Here is a 19,612-nt window from a genome sequence, read left to right as displayed (position 1 = left end):
CGCCACCACCGCCCAGCTACTCAGTTTCTTCTTGACACTTATTCCTGGTAAAGTTGAAAGATGCAGGAGCGCCCATCAATGAAAGCACTTGGGAGACTCCAGAGTCTGATATAGCTGCGTGGGCTGAGGCTTTCTTAGTGGTCCTTTCTCAGTGCACCAGGCTCCTCCAGACTTGTCTGTCTCTTCTGGGAGACTCAGGATTGCCAAGATGACCATGCCAAAGGAAGGGTGCTGCTGTTCCAGGTGTAAGCAAGTTAGGAGGGCCCTCTACCAGCAGACCTCTCTTCAAAGGGCCAGCGGGGCAGTGAGTGCGTTCAAAAGCAGCCGTGACTCACTATAGCCATCTTTTCACCCTGACGTCACTGTGACAGGGCCGCAGCATCACCATGCTTCACCTCCGTATTGTGCAACAGAGTAAGCCTGTTCCTCCATCCCACAACTCTAGGCTGGATTAGATGAGTCATTGTTGTCCGTCACCTTCACCAGTATCTCTTCCCCATGGAGTGATGTGTAGACTCCATGATCTCTGCACTTGGTGCTTTTTGTCCCTGGTAGCTGATGTGTGTGGACCAGGTGGCTCTGGGAGGCCTGTAGGTGTGGGAGCAGTGGTTACTGCATTGACTTTCAGAGTTCACACACTGTAGAGCCAAAGTCACAACTAGAGAGGGACTGAAGAGGAATTCCTTCCTTACACACATTCCCAGTCTGGGAGAATTTCTAGAGCAAACAGTCCCACCACCCATTCTAGGCTTTCACACAGTCACATTGCCAAGGTCACTGCAGAGGAAGTCCAGCCCTCACAAAGCCAGACTCCTGAGACCGAGCATGGGTTGCCAAGGCTGGAGAGTATTAGAATATGGAGCTGGCTCTCTGTGACCTTAGTAGGTGACTAGGAGCAAGAAGGGCCTAGACAAGGTGTGTCTACTCTCACTTCCAGAGACATATAGGAAGCATTGGGGGTTTCCAGGGAGGCTTGAGAGCCTCTGGATGGAGAAGCCAGGGCAGGTTGTTCCAGGGAAGGTGCTGCGACAGAGCTCCAGGTCAATATTTAGCCCCATCCTTGGTGTATAAAAATAAGGTGGGGTTTTTTTTTGTTTGTTTTTTAAGGGCGGTGTAGGTATTGTCACATTGCAACAGATGTCAGGGTCACTGTTCATACTGGGACTTTTGTGCATTGCACACCGTGAGGCTGCAACCCTACAGCCCTGGAGTGGGATCCTAGCTGAGACACCCAAGCTAATCCTAAGGGCCTGCCCAGCAAGGGTGTTGGATATATACTCTCATCATGAGGACAGTGAGCCTGAGGCCTGGGTTCAGGAGGCCAGGGCTGAAGGACAAGGCCATAAACCATAGTGTAGATGGTGGGGGACAGGTGCTGACAGCCACAAATGGGGCTGCCATTGCAGGGAAGTGATTGGGACTATAGACTAGAGAGGTTAAAGCCCAGCTAGGTGGCTTCTAAAGCTTGTGCTTAGCCCGTCTCTGCTGTCCCAGACTAGTCCTGGCTTGTTGTCAGTGCTTCACTAGCCCCTGCCAGGGAGAGCTCTTTTCTCCGAATGGTGGGCGGCAGAATGATGGCCGGTCTCTGGGCAGACCAAAAGAACTTCATCTAAATTAGCTCTGGGCTTCTGTGAGGCAGCACATGAGCCCAGCAGGATATTTCAAACATCATTCCTTCTCAAAGCTCAGGCCTGTCTCCTGACATAGACGGTGCTCACAGTGAAGCAGTGAGCCCGAGTCTGGCCCTGGCAGACTCACTCCTGAGGAGTTACAGCCGCTGTTTCCTTAGCTAGTGATAAGACAGGGTAATGCTGAAATGATCTGGAATAAAGGCTGCTCTTTTGCTGTTATCGAGCATAGGGGTGTGAATGAGATGTCTCCACATTCTCAGGTATTTGAGCACTTGGTCCCTAGTTGGTGGTGCTTTGGGGAAGGTTTAGGAGGTGCAGCCTTGGCTGGAGGAAGTATGTCACTGGACTGGAAGTATAGCCTCTCTCTACTTCTGCTTGCTCTCGCTATTTCCTTCATGCTTGTAGTTGAGGATATGAGCTCTCTGAGCTCTCTAAGCCTTCTGCACAAGCCACAATGCCTGCCTCCTTGCCGCCATGCTTCCCACCATGAAAACTCTTATCCCTCTCGAACCGAAAGCCCCAGTAAATTTTTCCTCCACAGTCATTTTTGGTCTTGGTGTTTTATCATAGCAGCAGACACTTACTAACACAGCACATAATAAGAGCCATGGGCCTTGAGTTGGCCTGCAGTGAACCTGTGATGTGTTTCCTCTGAAGACTAGAGGCACAAGGACATTGGTGCCACCCCTACAGGGAGGGTGCTCTGCTAAGACTGGTAGACACTGGCCACCAGCACTGTTCTCAGGGTGGCCTTGGCCCTCCTCCTTCTGGCCACACCTCTGCTCTGTGCCTGGCCTGTGGGAGCCTTCTGCATGAGGGTCCAGACGCCTGTGTGAACACAGTGGAGGTTGTGCTAAGGTGTTCCACTCTGGACACACCATGGTTGTAAGCCAGCACGTTCCAAGGTTTGACTACCAAGGTTTGTTCTTCGGGCCTCAGAGGCTTTAGTTACAGGGGGATAGAAGCAGGGTAGGTTCATCATTGGGGACCATTGAAGAGGGATCCCTGAAACATTGGGGAGAGCCAACTCATCATTGGGGACCATTGAAGAGGGATCCCTGAAATATAGAGGCTTGGATGGGTAGCTGGGGGCCCTTTAATCTAACAAGGTGCAGGAATTACATAATTATTTCTAGCTGACAAGACAACCCAGCAAACACCTCATCCTCCCTCCCCATTCAGAATTTTCTATACATATGACAGTGTTTTCTGATTTCTGGATTTCTTCTAGGAAAGCTGGGCATCCTTAGAACCCCTACAGTTTTGTTGGTACATGGGCTAAGGGAGGCAATCCTGCTCCACCCATGAAATTTCTGGATAAAACAAGATCACAGTTGTCCAGGGGCTCATAGGACAATTCTTCCTGTCCTCCTTTCTGTCCCTCCCCTTTCTCCTTCCATGGAGCCTAGAGCCTGGGAAATTGAGTTAGGCCTAGTGGTCATGGCTATAGACAGGGAAGTCAGAGAGGATACAGAAGCAGAGCTGGAAGGATTGGACCAAGGTCAGACCCTCCCAGAAGCCTGTGGTCCTGCTGTCCAGCATGACCACATTGAAATGGCCTATACTGTATTTCTCTAGGGTTTGAACAAGGGGATCCTGGAAGCCACAATCTTTTTGGCTGGGGTAGTGCTCTTTAAAGGCTTGGAAGAGGCTTGTTGGCCTGACCTTTGTTCTGAATGGTGCCAAGCATGTGGATGAAGCAGACTGAGCAGGCCTGGCCTTTGGTGTGCCTTAGAGTGCTGCTTCCTCCCCCACTGTGCAATACCCTTCATGGGATGCTGGTATGAATCATCTGGGTTAAGCTTCATTAAAGCAGAGGTCCATTTTCCATTTATGATGGGAATTTTTTATTTATCAAATTGTTACTCTAATATAATTTACTAAGTGACTGAAGACAAATAATCCACTTAGACCAAGCCGTAAAATTTCATTTGTCTACAGCGCCTGCTTTGGCAGAAGTGCAGCCCATGCCTTGTTCAAATCTCAGCTGGAGACAGTGTGGGCTGGGAGAGTCACAGCTCAACTCTTGAGTTCCTAGTGGGGTTGGCCTGGAGGATGTCTGCAGCCCACCTGAACTTTCCCTGGTTAATAAAAGGCTGATGAGTGTGACCAAGTTTCTGTAGAAAATCTATCAGTCTGGAATATCCCCAGCATGAGCCTCTGGTCCTCTCAGTGTTTGCAATGCTGAGTTCTGTCCTTCATTCCTTAGGGAACATTCCTCCAATCCTTAAGGATCAGGTCACCGTAAGTGTTTATTTGAAAGGGAAACAAATCCCTGTTTCTTTAGATACCGCTCAGTGTCTTGTTCGCTAATGCTGCCCGTCAGCCAAATGGGGCTCACAGGGGAGCCAGAACTTTGGAGGAATGGAATTTCATTCTGTCTCTAATCCTACTTTTGGGTTTGGGGGCAAGGATTGTAAAGAAAAAGGGGGCTTAGAGACTCCAGAATGGGTGGTACAGAAAACTAGAGGACCAAAGTGTGTGACCACCAAGGATGACAGTGTGGGAAACAGAAGCAGACGTGGTTAGGACCCAGGAGAAGAGGTGGGGTTCAGCTGATAGAAAGAGGGAGTGGGCCTCTCTGGCAGAGCACGGGTTTGTGCAGTGCTTCCCCTTGAGCCAGCTGAGCCAGCAGCCCTGCACAATACTGGTAGGCTGCAGGTCTGGTGCCCTGGAAGAAGCAGGAGAAGGTTGAAGGTCAGGGATGTCAGATAAGAGGCTAGCAGTAACTGTGATAGCCTGATCCTCTATGGTAAAGATGACATGATAGGAGCCCTCCTTGTTTAGAGGAGACATCCCAGTCATTCTGTGGAGAGTGGTAAGGTCGCTGGGTAAAAGTCTAATGGCACCTCACAGCACTTACTCAGCTCCTATCAGTTTCTGCATAAAAAGAGATTTTATGTGCTGTTGGTGCTGTGACATGCTACAAGGCTAGCAGGATCCAGTGCAGCTCTTCCAAGAAGTCCATTTGAAGGAAATAAGATGGCAGAGACAAAATCCATGAGGTCCCTCGTCTCAGAATGCACCACAGGTGCTGGTGTGGTTCTCACAAACATAAACAACACTTCAGAGACCAGACATCTGGGGGAGCCCTGTTGAGAAACTTAAACTTAAAATTTTGGGTGCAAAGCTGTGTTGCCCAGATGTCTGCCCTGTGATTTCTACGATCTACGACCTACTTTTAATGAGCCAACTGCTGCACCTAGACACTGCAGGTAGCAGGTGCTAGACTTTCCCTTCTTGTCTTTGGCTGTGAAGTTCATGAAAAAGAGAAGGGTCCACCCACCCACACTTTCTAATCATTGTCCTACATTCAGGTGAGTTTGGGGCTCCAGGTCACATGGTAATTGCCTGGAAAAGTCTCCACTGACAATCTAGTTTAAGTAGCCTGGGTCAGAGTCTCATAAAGCACCAGCAAAAATAAAGGCATTTTGAAATCAGGCTTTGGGAGATCCCAACAGGCTCATGTTCAAACGAAGGAAGTCACAGTCTCAGGAGTCAGAAGAAAAGACAGCTTCAGAGAGGGTCTGCAGGGAGGAACCTGAGATGTACCCTGAATATGCTTGGACTGCTGGAGATGGAACAAGAAAGATACTAAATGGAAGGAGAAGGAAAGGAAACTGTCAGTGTTCTAGACTGGAAAGATTCAGATTCAAACTTAATAAACAGATTAAACAGTAATCATAGCACAAGGCATCCGCGAGATCCCTCAGTAGATAAGGGTGCTTGCCACCAAGCCTAGTGATCTGAGTTTGATCGCCAGAACTCACATGGTGGAAGGAAAGGAAGGACTCCCACAGGCAGTTTTCTGACCTCCACGTGCTGTGGCATACATGTGCATGTGGTAAATGAGTACACAAAAAGGCAAATACACTTAATAATAAAAGGTTTAAAAGGAGAGGTTAGTGAGTAGGAATAAAGATGTAAAGAAAATACTTTTCCTAGAGGAATGTAGAATATAAAAGAAATAGGGGTTAGAATGGAAATCAGCCTCACCAGCATCTGAGAAAATGCAGAGACCATCAGAGGGACAGGTGAATTCTTGATGTGAACTTAATGAATTGGGTCATGGTTTCCTCTTATCAGAGCTGCCCCTAGATTCCAAAAGATAAGACATCTCTGACAAAATAACCATAATAAAGGAACTGCAAAGGACCAAAGACCAAGAAGGTTCTAGAAAGCAGCCAGAGATTTCCTGGGGCAGAATAACAAGTAGATCGAGAGCATTAAATATCTGAAGCTAGAATACAGTGTAATGAACTCTTTAACACTGGGCAGTGCAGAATTGCCCAGAGGATGACAGTGGAGTAATGACGCAAACTGTGGGTCAGGACCACAGTCAAAAGCTCCCACATTAAAGGAAAGTCAGGATCTTGGGTTTCATGAAAGCTGATGACTGGGAGGGTCTGACCCAAGAAGACATGGTGAGAAAGAAAGGGCAGATCCTTGAGCAAATCAAAGTAAGTGCTGATCCAGAAAGCAGCACAAAGGGCACCCTGGTTTCTAGGGGAAATAACCAGAACACCAGTGTGAAGCTAGGGAAGGCGAGAGTAACGTGTGTCTTGGCTATGACCAAAAAGGAGATAGTCCTAATTTCTTATTTTGTTTGGGATCAAAATAAGGATAATGATTTATTTTCTTTTACTGAACATCGTGTGTGTGTGTGTGTGTGTGTGTGTGTGTGTGCCACAGTGCACATGAGGTGAGGTCAGAGGAGAACTTGTAGGAGTCTGTTTTCTCCTTCCCAGTGTGGAACCCAGTGATCTATTTCAGGTCATTAGGCAGGTGATAGTCACTTTTCCCCCCTACGTCATCTTGCAGACCCCACTTTAGACCATCAAGTTAAGTTTGTCTGCTAAAATAGGGCTGCTGTTCAGATAACAGCAGAAACTTAGTAATTTCTAGGTCCATTAGAAGTAGATAGACACTGGAGTAATGAATAAAGACAAGTTAGTTCACTACAGCAAGGAGAAAAGCAGTGAGGATGTGGAACCACCAGCAGGCTGAGATTTCGAGGGTGCAGACTAACCAGAGAGTTTCAGTCATGGTTGGTTGGGGTCAAGTGCTGAATAGGGGCCTTGACTACATTTGGAAAGACCTGTCACTATAGAGACTTAGGGATGAAAAAAAAATCCCGAAAAACAAAGCACATGTTCTGGAAGTTGGCCAGCAACTAGCATAAGGAAATAGGATTGGAAGATCTCAGGACAGTGTTTTCAGTGTCATGACTGAATGACATTTTAGGGAATATCTAACAAACCTGAACCTTTGAAAGCTATAAAATACTGCTGAAGATAAAGAAGACCTAAGTAAGTGATAGGTCAGAAGACTCAGGTTCTAAGATGGGCATGTGTGCACATATAGACACACTCAGACATAGCCAGGTACACAGGTAAGCCTGCAGACATACAGAGACATACATACACACGCAGAGAGAAACACACACAGACATGCATACAGATGCACACACAGACACACAGAGAGAAGCATGTGCAGAGACATGCATACACACACATATACACAGAGATAAGCACACAGAGAAGCACACAGATATGCATGCAGATACATGCACACAAACACACAGAGAGGAGCGTATATAAAGACATGCATGCACACACACAGAGACACACATACAAGCTGATCTATAGATTCACAAGGTCTTTTCTGCACTCATTGATAAACTGGCAGTGAAATTGATATAAGTGTGGAGATGGGGACCAGCAGAGCTCTAGAGAAGGGTAAAAATGAAAACCAGGGTGGCCTCAGCCTTAACTTATGGGGGTGGGTATAGACTTCTGAAATTGCTGAAGTATTCTTCATGTTTATGTACACAAGTGCCCCCTCAGCTTCTTCTCACATACGAAAAAGCAACTGGCAATGGACTAGAGACCTAAACAGAAAGTACAATATTCTAATAGAAGCAAGCCCTGTGTGCCCTTGAGTTGAGGGAATATTTCTTAGATGTGACAAATGAATAAGTGGAACCTCTATCAGAATTTAAGACACATTTCCCGACAGTCACTGTTTGGAGTGTGGAAAGTCGAGCTCTAATCTGAGAAGTACATGTTCCCAGCAGAGGCTTACCAGAGATTTACCATGTAGAATATAAGAAAACAATTTGTAAAATACAAGAATAGAGAACAGTGAGGAAAAGCTCCAAAAACCAAAGGATGTTGGGTGACATGAGGGATGCTAGGTCACTGGTTTTGGGAAGTGTGGCTAGGCACCTGGGAGCCACAGTGAGACACTACTACTGCAGGCTGTTGAAGCTCAATTAAAACAGTTGTCTGTAGATGCTGGCTATGATGGAATGGAACATGAAGTCTTGTTCACTGCTGCTCAGAACATAAAGTGGTAGAGCCTCTTTGGAAAGTAGCTCGACAGCACGAGTCCATAGGGAGACTAGTGCATTCCTGAGCTGGAAGCAGCTCAGTGTCTCTAGATTGATGAATGGATAGACTGTGGTGTGCCCATTCAGGGGAAACACACCTCAGCATTTGCAGGGAATAGACAAACTGTGGTGTGCTCATTTGGGGAAACACACCTTAGCATTTGTAGGGAATAGATAGACAAGCTAATATGTGCCTCTTCAGGGGAAACACACCTCAGCATTTGCAGAATAAACAGACAGACTGTGGTGTGCTCATTCAGGGAAACGTGCTTCAATATTTGCAGGAATAGATAGACAAGCTGTGGCATGCCTGTTCAGAAGAATACACCTCAGCATTTGCAGGGATAAACTGTGGTGTGCCCGCCGGTTCAGGGGAACCTACCTCAACATTTGCCAGGAATGGACAAACAAGCTGATCTGATGGTTCAGAGATTAACAAAGTGTGGTGTGCCATTCACGGAAATGTTCTGTGGAATTTGCAGAGAATGAATGCATGGAATATCAAGGAAAAATTTCAAAATAGTAGCTCTAAGTGAAGGACATTAGGAAGAACAGTACATATAGTACAGCAGCACCTCTGTACAAGTGTCGGATGTTAATTGGTGTGCATTGAGGAATAGCTCAGTGGTTACCTGGAGACTGAGAGGACTTATAAATGGTCACAAGGACACATATGGGGTGACAGACATGTGCACTATCCTAACTGTGATGTTTTCACAGGGTCACACATAGCAGAACGTAGCTAATTATAAAATAGACGATGCAGCACACGTAATAGATGGTCACAGGTGTGTCTTCCTGCTCTACCGCTCCCCTAAGCCAGAGACTTATGCAGTGGATTGCTTGAGATAAAGGGGGTCATATGTGTTGACAATGATAGTGAAGAAACTTTGAATCTGTGTGTACCCAATAACATAACCTCCAATATAGAAAACAAATTTGGTAGAACTACAAGAAGAAAATCTACCATTGTCATATAAATTTTTAATAATCCTTATTTTCTAGTAGATTGTATGCAGATTAAAAACCACTAAGACGAGTTAACACTTTGAGCTAATTTTCTTTAATAGACATAAACGAACTGCTGCCTCCAGGAGCTCCAGTCCTGTGTTTACAAACAGCAGACATTTTGTGGTGTGACTTTTTCTGTGGAGATGTCAAGGAACATCTACTCCTTCCACACCAGCAAAAAAGCAGCCAGCCCAGGTCCAGGTTGGTGAGTCAGGGAGTCTATTCTGTCTGCTTACAGAGTGTTGGCCCATCCACGTGGGTCACTCGCTGTCAGCTCAGTCATGCCAGAGCCAGGCCTGTGGCCTCAGTGTCCGTGCCTGTTCTCCAAGTATGCTACCTCATAAAACATTTTGGAAGATGTGTTCTATCCCAAACTCAATTCCAAATTACCTTCAAAGACTTGGAGTCCTTAAATCCCATTTTCTAAGAACTCGGTTAAGTCACAGTCAATAACTCAAAAGCTAAAGGGACAGAAATGAACCGTGCATTTACAGATTTGAAAAGATGTACTGGTAAATCAGGTATGATTCAAAAAAGACATCATAAAAGCCAGTGGCACGTTCTTAGACATTGGGATAATAAAGGCTCATTAAGTCTTGGAGTGCAGCTGAAGTGGGGCTTCTAAGGGTGACTGACAGGCTTGCACTGCTTGCTTGTATCAGAAATGAAGAAAAGCCAGACACTAATGAGCCTGCCGCCATCTCCCTTAAGTTAGAAAATGAACTGAAAAAAGAAAGTACTCTATTTCTGTATGTGTTTGAGAATGCCCACAACAAACTACAGGAAGGAGAGAGACAAACTTACAGGAAGCAAATAATCAAGATAACAGGAGAGCTTAATACAGAACCCATCATCAGAGTCTTAAGTTGACTGATTGGTTGGTTGGTTGGTTGGTTGGTTGGTTGATTGATTGATTGATTGATCTTAGAGAACGACTGGATTTTAGGAAACTCCAGCACGGTTAAGAGCTTAGATGGAAGAAAAGGCAACTGGGAGTGGAATTCTGATAGCTCCAAATAGCAGTAGGATGCTGAGGCAGAGGATTATGAGCTCCGGGTCAGCCTGGGCTACTTAGTGAGAGCCTGCCTAAAAAATGAAGGGGAGTTCACATTTCCAAATAGTGTATTACTGTAAATGCACAGAAATCCAGATGAGAAATTTCTGGAAAAATAAGAGTATAAAAAACTTTGAGGAAGTCTGAATTGTTTTGTAACCATATAGAAATTAATTCTGGGGTGTAGTTCTGCTCACAGAGAAGTCATCAGACCCCGCTTACCACACAGGGGCTGTCTCTCGGGAATCGGAAGGAAGCATCCTAAAGCTGTGTACACTCTTCTGAGAAAGGAAAAGGGGAGAGAGGCAAACAGCCTAATGCTTAAACTCTACATAGGCAGTTAGAGGAAACGAGAATTGCCGCTTGCCTGGTGAGTGCAGTCAGGACATAGCCAGGATTAAAAGCTGGAGTTTGTCATCACTGAATACAGTTTACCCTGGGAACGCAAGGTGGTTCAATCAAAGGAACCGTGACTCTCAAGGCGTCTTCCCACTACCAGATGAATTTATCATCTCTGCAGATGCAGAAGTCATCTGTGACTGTGATAAGAGCTCTCTTCAGCCTGGAGCTGGAAGAGACTTTCCTAACTGCTGTGATGGCAGGCCTCAGCAGACATCATTTCCTGTGATGAAATGGTGGCAGCCGGTCCCCTCTCAGGCAAGAAGTAGAGCAAGTCGCATGAACACAGCGCTGGGCGGGCAGTGCAGGGAGACGAAGAAGCAATGCCCACCTCTAGGACTGAGAGTGGGCAGCCTGCTCTGCTATTGGCCTGCAGGTCACTAAGACTGCTGGCCACCTCCCCACTCTTCCTAGTTGGACTCTCTGTAGCATGGGGCCTCTGGCATCCCTGGGGCTCCCTGACTCCTGTCAGGGTGTTTCTGGTCTAGACCACTGGTTGCCTCCTTGTGCACCCTACTCTAAGTCCCAGCAGAGTCACAGCTATCTCATCAAGGGAGTCCTGCTTCAGCTGCAAATCCATCCTAGTTAAAGCCCTTCCCCCTCTTTCCCTTAGACCTGAATACATCACATGTAGCAGTACTTTGTGGGCTCACCCTTTACCCTGGATCTAGAAGTTCCACTCTAGTTACAAGCTCTTGCTCCCCTTTAGTGTGCATCACTAACACTTGCCAGTTTTATGATGGATGTGTCCCTGCCTATCGTGAGCTCTGCCTCTCCACCTTGCCTGCCCTGTGCCATGTTCTTAGTGGGACACCAGTGAAGCCTTTGAAGCGTCTCTTCCCTCCTCAGAGCTTCCTGGGCTCAAGAGGGCAACTGGTGCCTGGGACCCGCAGGTCTGTCCTCCACAAGCTTCCCCGCACTGCCAGCCATGCTGTCTGCTGTAGTGCTGCTGAGCGACCCCAGTGCTTCGGGGCTGTCACCAACATTCTTTGACTTCAGGATGTTGGTGTGCTCTATGTGTCCGCCTGGCACGCCCTCCTCGGTTCTTTGCTTGAGTTCCTCTTTAGCTGACTGAACACTGTATAGAAATTAGGGTCAGCCCCTAAGTTTGTGTAGAGACACCCCTCTTGCTAACCCACCTTCTCCCTTGCTGTATTTTCTCCATAGCTGTCACCTTCTGATGTACTGTATACTGTTATTATAATATAACAATAACAGTGATTGCATAGGTCTGTGTGGACATAGCAGAACCATGAAGCTAACAAACTGAGCACTAAGCTTGGGACCCCTAGTAAGAGTAGTGTGTGGTGCGGCCTTGGAGCCTCATAGGAGTTGCAGGGGGTGAAGAAAGGAGAGCCTTCCAGAAAGGAACTGGGAGGGCTCAGTGGCGTGGTCTGGGCAGTTGGACAGGCTTCCAACGGTGGCAACAGTATGAGATGATGAGAACAGAGGGAAGGGTGCATTTGACTGTACTGGAGAGAGTCGTGAGGTGGGAGTTCAGGCAGATGCCACCAGACTTCCTGTCCTGCCGGCTGCATTCCCTATTAATGCCACAGGACAACTTCCTGCCCCACAGCTTGTTCGGTGTCCCACTTGACTTGGTTCCTCAACTTTCAGACTTGCTTTCTCCTCTGGGAAGTGGGGGCTGCTCTCCAAGCCTCAGGTGTAGGATGGGCATTTGCCATATCTACTGACACTATTCCTGGCTGTCATCCGTGAATCCATGAGTTATTGTTTTTGGCAATGTTGAAAGCCCAGGCCGGGACCCTGTTTACCAGAGTGTTGGTTTTAAAATGGCACTTATGGTAGTGGGTTCAGCGTGTTGCAGTCCAGTCTCTGAGTAACAGTGAGCTCTCCCCATAACCCTGACTAGAAAGCCCACCAGGACAGCTTCACCTGTTGGCTGCTGTCTCCCCGCACTAAGCCGCTCTCTCCATGTTTTTTCTCTTTCAGTCTGAACCCGAGGGCTTTTCTCATTTCCACTTGTATGTGTGTGCTGCTTTCCTCGTGAGATGGCGGAGAGAAATTCTAGAAGAAAGAGATTTCCAAGTAAGTAACTGCTCTTCAGAAGAGCCCCTGTTATGCTTTCTGCTGAAAGAAAGGTTTATTAAGTTCTCGTTCACGGCTGATTTGTGGAGGAGCTGTGGGGAGCACTAGTTGCCTTCACTACTGACCTCCTGCTGCTGGCAAGTTCCTCCCGCTGAGACACAGAGCTGGTGGCACTGGCCACTGTGGTGGGAACTGGGCCTGGGCCAGCTTCATAAGCCCTCACCTAGACTCCCTGAGTCACGGATCATCAACAGTGTGACATTGGAAGGTCTGGTGTAACCTCCAGCTCCCAGAGCCTTTTATCTCAGCCCCTGTGATATGCTAGAGGCTGTTTGTGATAAGAAACCACACAGCCCGAGCTCCCATCTCATCAGTCACCTGGTGGCTGTGTGACTTGGGATACATCACTTAACCTCTCTGTGCAAGTTTCCTTACCAGTTTAACAGTAAAGCTGCTAGAGAGTCCAGTTGTCAGAGGCCTTGTTGGACGTACATCCTGCCAGCTTTGTGTTCCATCCAGGAAACTGCATGTCCAGATCCCCACATCCGGAACTACCTGAGTGCCCCCAAGAGGTGGCCCAAGTATTATGAGGACTGTTGACCCTTCCTAGGTGCTTTCTGCTATTGCTAAGATGTCAGAGAGTCCTTGAATCCATCTCAGAGGACTAGTGGTGAAAGGCCTTGCTGGGCAGGGTGGGGAGATTTAGAGTGCAGCAAAGAAGACACCAACATTGGAGGGACAGGACTCTGCACTATCTGTGGTCACTGTCTTCTACCTCACTCCCTTGGCCACCCAGCTCTTGATAGGCTAGGGGGCCTACAGTTCTAAGTTCCTAGTATGGTAATTCGGGGGAACTCAGCAGTCTTGTTCCTCAACCCTAAGCTTCTCAGATGACTCTGAACTCCCTGCCTCCCATCTGATAACTGTTGGAGGTGTTCGTAAAGTCCTGCATAGTCACAGAGTCCTGCTTGGACCTCAGGGGTGACAGTTGGTTTTAGTGTCCATTTGCTACAACTTAGAATGACCTGAGTAGGGAGCTTCACCTGAAAAACTGCCCTGATGGCCTCAACAGATGTGTGAAGACCCTCTCTGGGTGAGGCTGGCACTTTCTGGCAGCAGCTCAAATAAGAAGGGCACAGTAGAAGAAAGGCCTGTGGACAGGTGAGGGTGTAGGTTAGGGGAAGGAGCTTCCAGTAGGACTTGGCTTGGAGGCAGAGACCAGCATGCCCACCAGTCCTCCTTAGTGTTTAAGTACATGGGACATGAGGCTGTCCTCCTAAGTTGCTGCCCTTGTCATTACAGAGCTCAGTTGTCTTGTGGGTTGCTCAGTGTGCTGACTGGGGTCCTTGGCTGGACAGCACTCCAGGCTCCCTCATCTAGCCTTGTGGACATGGTTTATGAGTGGTTGAGATGTGTTGGCTCCCTGCCCCATTAGGCATATGCAAGGTTGCTGGCCTACTTGGCCCTTCTTGCTGCATCCTGAGAACATAGAGGCTCTAGGGAACATGACTCGTCCTGTCACCAAGTGATTTGGAGTAAACTCCTTGAATGCTCAGCTGTAGGATTGGGAGGATGCTCCCATAGTACACTTGAATGCTCAGCTGTCTCCCATAGTACCTTTGTTTGTCCTCAGGAAGCTCTGGGAAGCAGGGCTGGCTGTACAGGCACCTGCCTGGCCATTTGACCTAACTACCTGTTTATGGAAGAGAGAAGGCCCTGCTTTCCTGATTTCCCGGTGTACAGTGACCACTCAGTGTGCTGGCTGGGGCATTATGTTCCTACTGGACAAAATGCACTCCTGGCCTGACCGGTTCTCAGGAGCCCCAGAGAACTTGTCCCAGACTCACGTTACTGCCCATCTTCCTGAGGGCCAGAGGTCTCAGCTGAGCTAGCCTGTCAGGTTACTGCCACCTTGAATCTGGTCTCTCAGGTTGGGCAACGGTGTCTAAGAAGGCTCAAGGCAGATTGCAACACCTTCCAGGCTAGGCCAGCCTAGGGTCATAGGATACAGGGTAGTAGAGAACTCATGTTATACACAGCCATGTGTTTAGGAGAGATATCCCCCAATTGTACAGCAATACCTCTGCAGTCTTCTGGAAAGACCTTAGACCACATGTGCCCAGCACAGCCTGCCCCAAAGTTCTTTCATGAGCCACCTTCAGCAAAGAGCTGTCAGTCCTCTCCCTACAGACTGGCTCGGACTAGATGGGAACACTGGTCACGGGCTCGTGGGTGCAGCCTTTATCTTGTGAGTCTATGCAGTGAAGTGTCATGTGGTCAGCAGTACCTATGCCCCTTGAGAGGTAATCAAAAGCTATGTGCAGCTACTAGCCACTGGGAGTGACTGGGGCCACTGTGGCTATGTGTGTGATAGACAGGACCCATGGCATCCTGACAGGCTGCTGTAATGGCATCCCCTGCTCTTGCTCAGTCTGCGTGATTTCAGCACTCTCTTGTTTAAGAGATGTATTTATTTGCTGTTTGGCTGGAGCTGTGCTGTTATGATTACTGGGTTCACCTTGAGAGTCTGAGCACAGTGTGTTGCTGGCCTCCTGAGGGTGTTGTCCTCCTCCTCTCCACCTCCTCACACAGCCAGTACAGGGTGTGGGTGCTGCCTGGAAGCCAGCCCTACAAACCTGCAGTTTGGGTGTGGATGGCGAGGACAGGGAGCCACAGGGTAGATTTTCTTCTGTGCTAGAATAAAGTGGCACTTTGATATCCTGGAGGCTGGAAAGAGTGTGTGTCATGAACCCAGTGTGTGTTGTGGAGAACTGAATTAAATTAAATGAAGAACCCTGGGGTGCTGGTGAGCTCAAGAGATTGTGCTTGCCACTGTGACATTTTAGGAAATGTTTCTGCCCTGTGGATAGGGTGGGGTGAGCCTCTGGCAGTGGGGTGTTCCTGGCAATGGTCTCTACAGCCCCTGCTTTGTTCCCTGAGATTTGCTGTGTAGGCAGTAATGTGTTGCCGCCTGTCATTTCCATAGGAGCAGGATTGTGCTTGAGGAGGAGGCACACCCAGGGCAAGGCAGGGACTAGCCTATAGGCCAGAACAGAGAGGTGGTAGCTAGGGTGCTGGCTGTGGGCTGGTTCTGTAGCTGTATTGGGCCAGCTTGGGAGAGTGGGACAGGCAGGAATTCAGGCTATGCACTGGGCCTTTGGGCCCTGAGTAGAGGCACCTCTCTGAGGCAGTGTGCATGGCTAGGTACACAAGGATCTGTATACTATGTGAAGGTGCCCTCCTACAGGCAGTCACCGCCCTTTCCATCTCTATCTCTGGTCCCTCAGTACATTACCCATGATGCCCATAGGCTCTGCACAGTGAGTGTCTGACTATGGTCTCTCCACAAGCTACATTATCTCTGCTAGCAAGGGAGATTCTGTGTTCCTGTGTGTCCTTCTTTAGCCAGATTTCGAAGGGGTCTTTCAGGTGAAAGAAGCTCCAGGGTGTAGAATGCCTTGTATCCCCTTGGGACTACTTGTCACTCGTTGCTTCCTCTGTTTTCTGTGGGATCGTTTAACAGTGAGTGACCTTGAGAGTGAGGGGAAGGAAACTGTGCCTTCCTTCAGTGCCTACTGTCCCCTCCACGCCAGGAACAGCAAATAAAAATAAACCCCAAAGGGCTGGCTGTAGTGTGATACAAAATCAGAAGGCTGGAGTGGACTGCATAGCTGAGACACGGACCATGCAGAACCCCATGCAAGACTGCTGATACCTCCTCAGGAGGCATTGTTTGCACACCATGACCCACAGTGCTAGTGCTGGGGCTCTAGATGCTGTCTTTTCTGGCTTTTGGACTGCATCAAGTGCAATGTTGTAAAATGTGCTTTGTGTCTTGTCTTATTAACTGACTTCTGAGATTTCTAGCCAGGGTTATAGCCTGAGGTTTTGAGTAGACTCTATCCAGTCATACTCTGATCCTCCCTGCCTCTAGAGCCTGGCACACTTGTGCTTAGCCCAGACAGTGTTGACTGTGTCCTACCAACCTCCAGAAACAGCTGGCCCAGACGAGTAGTAAGCATTATGTTGGTGAGCTTCCCCTGTGGAAAGAACAGAACCTTTATTCTCAGTCTTAAAGACAGAAGCTCTATAGAAAGAAGAGGTGACAGCCACCTACAGTGTTGTTTTAGATGAAGTCTGGAGGACAGTTGTTGTCTTTCTGTGGACCCGAGCTGCTGAGGAGCCCACAGACTTAGTGGTCTGTGAACAACTCTTGTAGATAAACACACCACTGTGCCTTGTTACTGCATGGCCACAAGCGTCACTGTGAGAAGAGACATCTGTGTGCCCATGGTGAGTGCTCAGCAAGGGACAGGATGAGGGACAGCAGCCTACTTCTGGAAGCCATGTTCCATGTCAAATCCCTGCCTTCCTGGATAGGCCATGTTCCTGGTGGCACTAGAAGGATTGCAGGACCTAGCCAGACTGTAGGGAATGACCTGGTACCTCCTCTTGCTCTCATCTGGGTCTCGAGTAGATACCAAGAGGTATCTGTGGCTGCTCATTGAAAACTAGATAGGACAGATAAGGGCAGTTCTGGGTGTGGGCTCCAGGCTGTGTGTTGTCCCTTGTTCCCTAAATCTCCATCCATGTTTTTCTACATGTGCTCAGTAATCACTCCCAGAATCCTGCTTGGCCCAGGTCCATGGAGGGTAGCTTGGCAATGAGGGGTCTGTTCTTCTTGGGGCAGCACAGGACACTCTGCAATGGGAACCTGGATTGGGGACAGAGTAGAGAACTGGCAGGAGAGAGGACAGAATAGCACTGCTGCTGTGGATGGGTCTGGTGACTAGTATCCTATAAAAGGGCTGCGGGCTTTGGGGACAGGAGAGAGGGAAGGCAGACAGGAACAATGGAAGATGTACCCAGGACAAGGAACATTGAGGTTCAGCAGGGGAGGGTGAACAGACAGACACATTAGAAAGAGGACTAAGGATACCCCCAGCAAAGGCGTGTGGGAGCTACAGCAGTAAGGCTGACAGAAGAGCCTGCTGGGACAAGATGGGTAGCAAATGAAGGAGCTACAGGGCAGAAGAGAGTAACATTTCCAGGGAGAGCCAGTGGGTGGGAGAGGCACATAATTATGAAGAGCCTGGAGACCACAGTGGAAGGACAGGGACTTCACCATGAACAGGAGCTGAGCAATGGCCACTCTGGTGTGAAGGGAAAACATGTTTTGTGTGGTTTTACACAGTCACCATGGGGCCAGTCAGTATGGATCCTAGGTGGTTCATGCGTAGATTCTGCATTGGAGTTGCCATCTCAGCTTAGAGTCCAGAAGCATCTCTGGGACGGATGGTAGTGAGACAGCCTTGATGGTATAGGACCGCATGCCTTTCTGTGGTGCCGCGGGGTAACCATGAATGTACCACCATGGAAGTCATGACCTGTGCACTTTCCCGCCTGTGTGAGGCATCCAGAGGAGTCCAGCAGAGCTGCAGGAGGAAACCAAGCCCTGTATCGTCTGGATAAAACGCTGACTGGGAGTCTGATAGAGAGGGATGAGAAGCTCTGAGTAAACACTGATTCTCAACAGAGAATGCATCTTCCTAAGCTGGTACAGCATCTCCAGAAGCAAGTCATCAGCCTCAGCCAGAGAGCCTGCAGGTAGGACCAGCCATCCCATGTGGACTGTCTTCCCCAGTGAAGTGCTTCAAAACAGAGACGCCAACAAGCTGGGAACAGATGATGAAGGTGAAGATGATCGCAGAGTCACAGACAGGGTTTTAAACATGCTACATGGCTGGTACCAGGCTTGTAGATAGATGTAAAGCTAAAGTAATTTTATTTAAAAATTTCCAGAAGAAACACAGTCACCTTTAGCTCAAAACAAGGAATAATGAGGCCAGTTTATAACAATAAAGAAACTAATAAGTGAAAATGAATGGGCTAGAAATTGGAGTTGAGGAGCTAGAGGGATGGCTCAGTGGGTAAAGCACTTGCCATGCACCAGTGAGGGCCTGAGTTCAGGTCCCCAGAGCCCATGTAGAGTTGGGGCTGTAGTGCATTCTGTAATCCTGCACTCATTCTCCTCTGCCATGCGACAGGAAGTGGGGACAGGAGACGACCCACCCCCCACCCATGAGATCCAGCTAACCTGTGTACATAAGAGACCTTGTCTCTTCAAGATGGAAGACAAGGACTGACAGCTGAAGTTGTTATTTGGCCTCCATCTGCACCTTTGCCACACGTGTGCCTCCACACATATGAACACATATGTACATACACACATCTCTCATACACACCATTAAAAAAAAAGAAACTAGAGCTGGGAAGTAGGTTGTTAAGTATATGTTGGAGGATTTAAAGCTGCCAGTGACAGGCAGGCCAAGAGGCAGGTGTGTGAAAAGGGGGAAATTAGATATTTGGGGAGAATACACAATGCTAAAATTGCCTGATGACTTTTCTTTAATGGTGCCTGGGTAGGACCATTCTTTGTGGCTAGGTTAGGATAAGGCTGGAGCTTGGCTATCCCAGCCCGCACATGTCTTTCTGGGAGTGTGCTCACATGGTCCCCCTGAAGGAAACAGAATCCATGTTTTGCTTTACAGAGCTCAGGCACATTGGTCTGTCCTCATCTTAGTCACTGGACTACTGTGCAGTGTGCCTCTGACTGCTCGTTAGTCTTTCTCCATGTCTGCTGATGTCTGAGAGAGGTAATTTATAAACAATAGAAACACATTTTTCACAGTTCTAGAACGGGGGATGTCTAAGAGCATGCTGCAGGTTCAGAGTCTGCTTCTGAAGTGGTGCCTTGGTGTTGTGTCCTTATGTGGCTGCCACAGAGAACAGAAGGCACTAGGACTCAACACCTTGGTGAGGGCTCTGCTCTGTTTGTGAAGGGGACTTAATTCCCCGCCAAGTACTAAATTCTTTTTAGTATTAGCACCTTGGGGACTAAGTGCCTTCTGTATGAATGTTGAGGGCATTGAGATTGTGGGTAAAGTTGTATGTGGGTTACATGAGGTCCACAGGTCAGGGATAGCTCACAGACTACTCACCAGGAACCAGGTAGGAATGCACACATGACAAGTAAAGGTATCAGTTATGAAAGAAAGCCTGTGCACAAATCAGGTG

The 19,612-nt window shown here is 48.2% G+C and overlaps 1 protein-coding gene across 1 annotated transcript in view; it reads left to right on the top strand.

The window, feature by feature from the left end:
• Tbc1d22a (TBC1 domain family member 22A) overlaps window positions 1–19,612 on the top strand; it is a 285,808-nt gene that overhangs the window by 227,400 nt on the left and 38,796 nt on the right. The window contains exon 12 of the mRNA XM_005354385.1: window positions 12,440–12,535. Coding sequence (XP_005354442.1) covers window positions 12,440–12,535 — 96 coding nt within the window. The remainder of the gene's footprint in view (window positions 1–12,439; window positions 12,536–19,612) is intronic.

This window comes from Microtus ochrogaster, chromosome 15, assembly GCF_000317375.1.
Source record: "Microtus ochrogaster isolate Prairie Vole_2 chromosome 15, MicOch1.0, whole genome shotgun sequence".
In the NCBI taxonomy this organism is placed as follows: domain Eukaryota; kingdom Metazoa; phylum Chordata; class Mammalia; order Rodentia; family Cricetidae; genus Microtus; species Microtus ochrogaster.
This window is presented reverse-complemented; position numbering and strand designations above follow the sequence as displayed.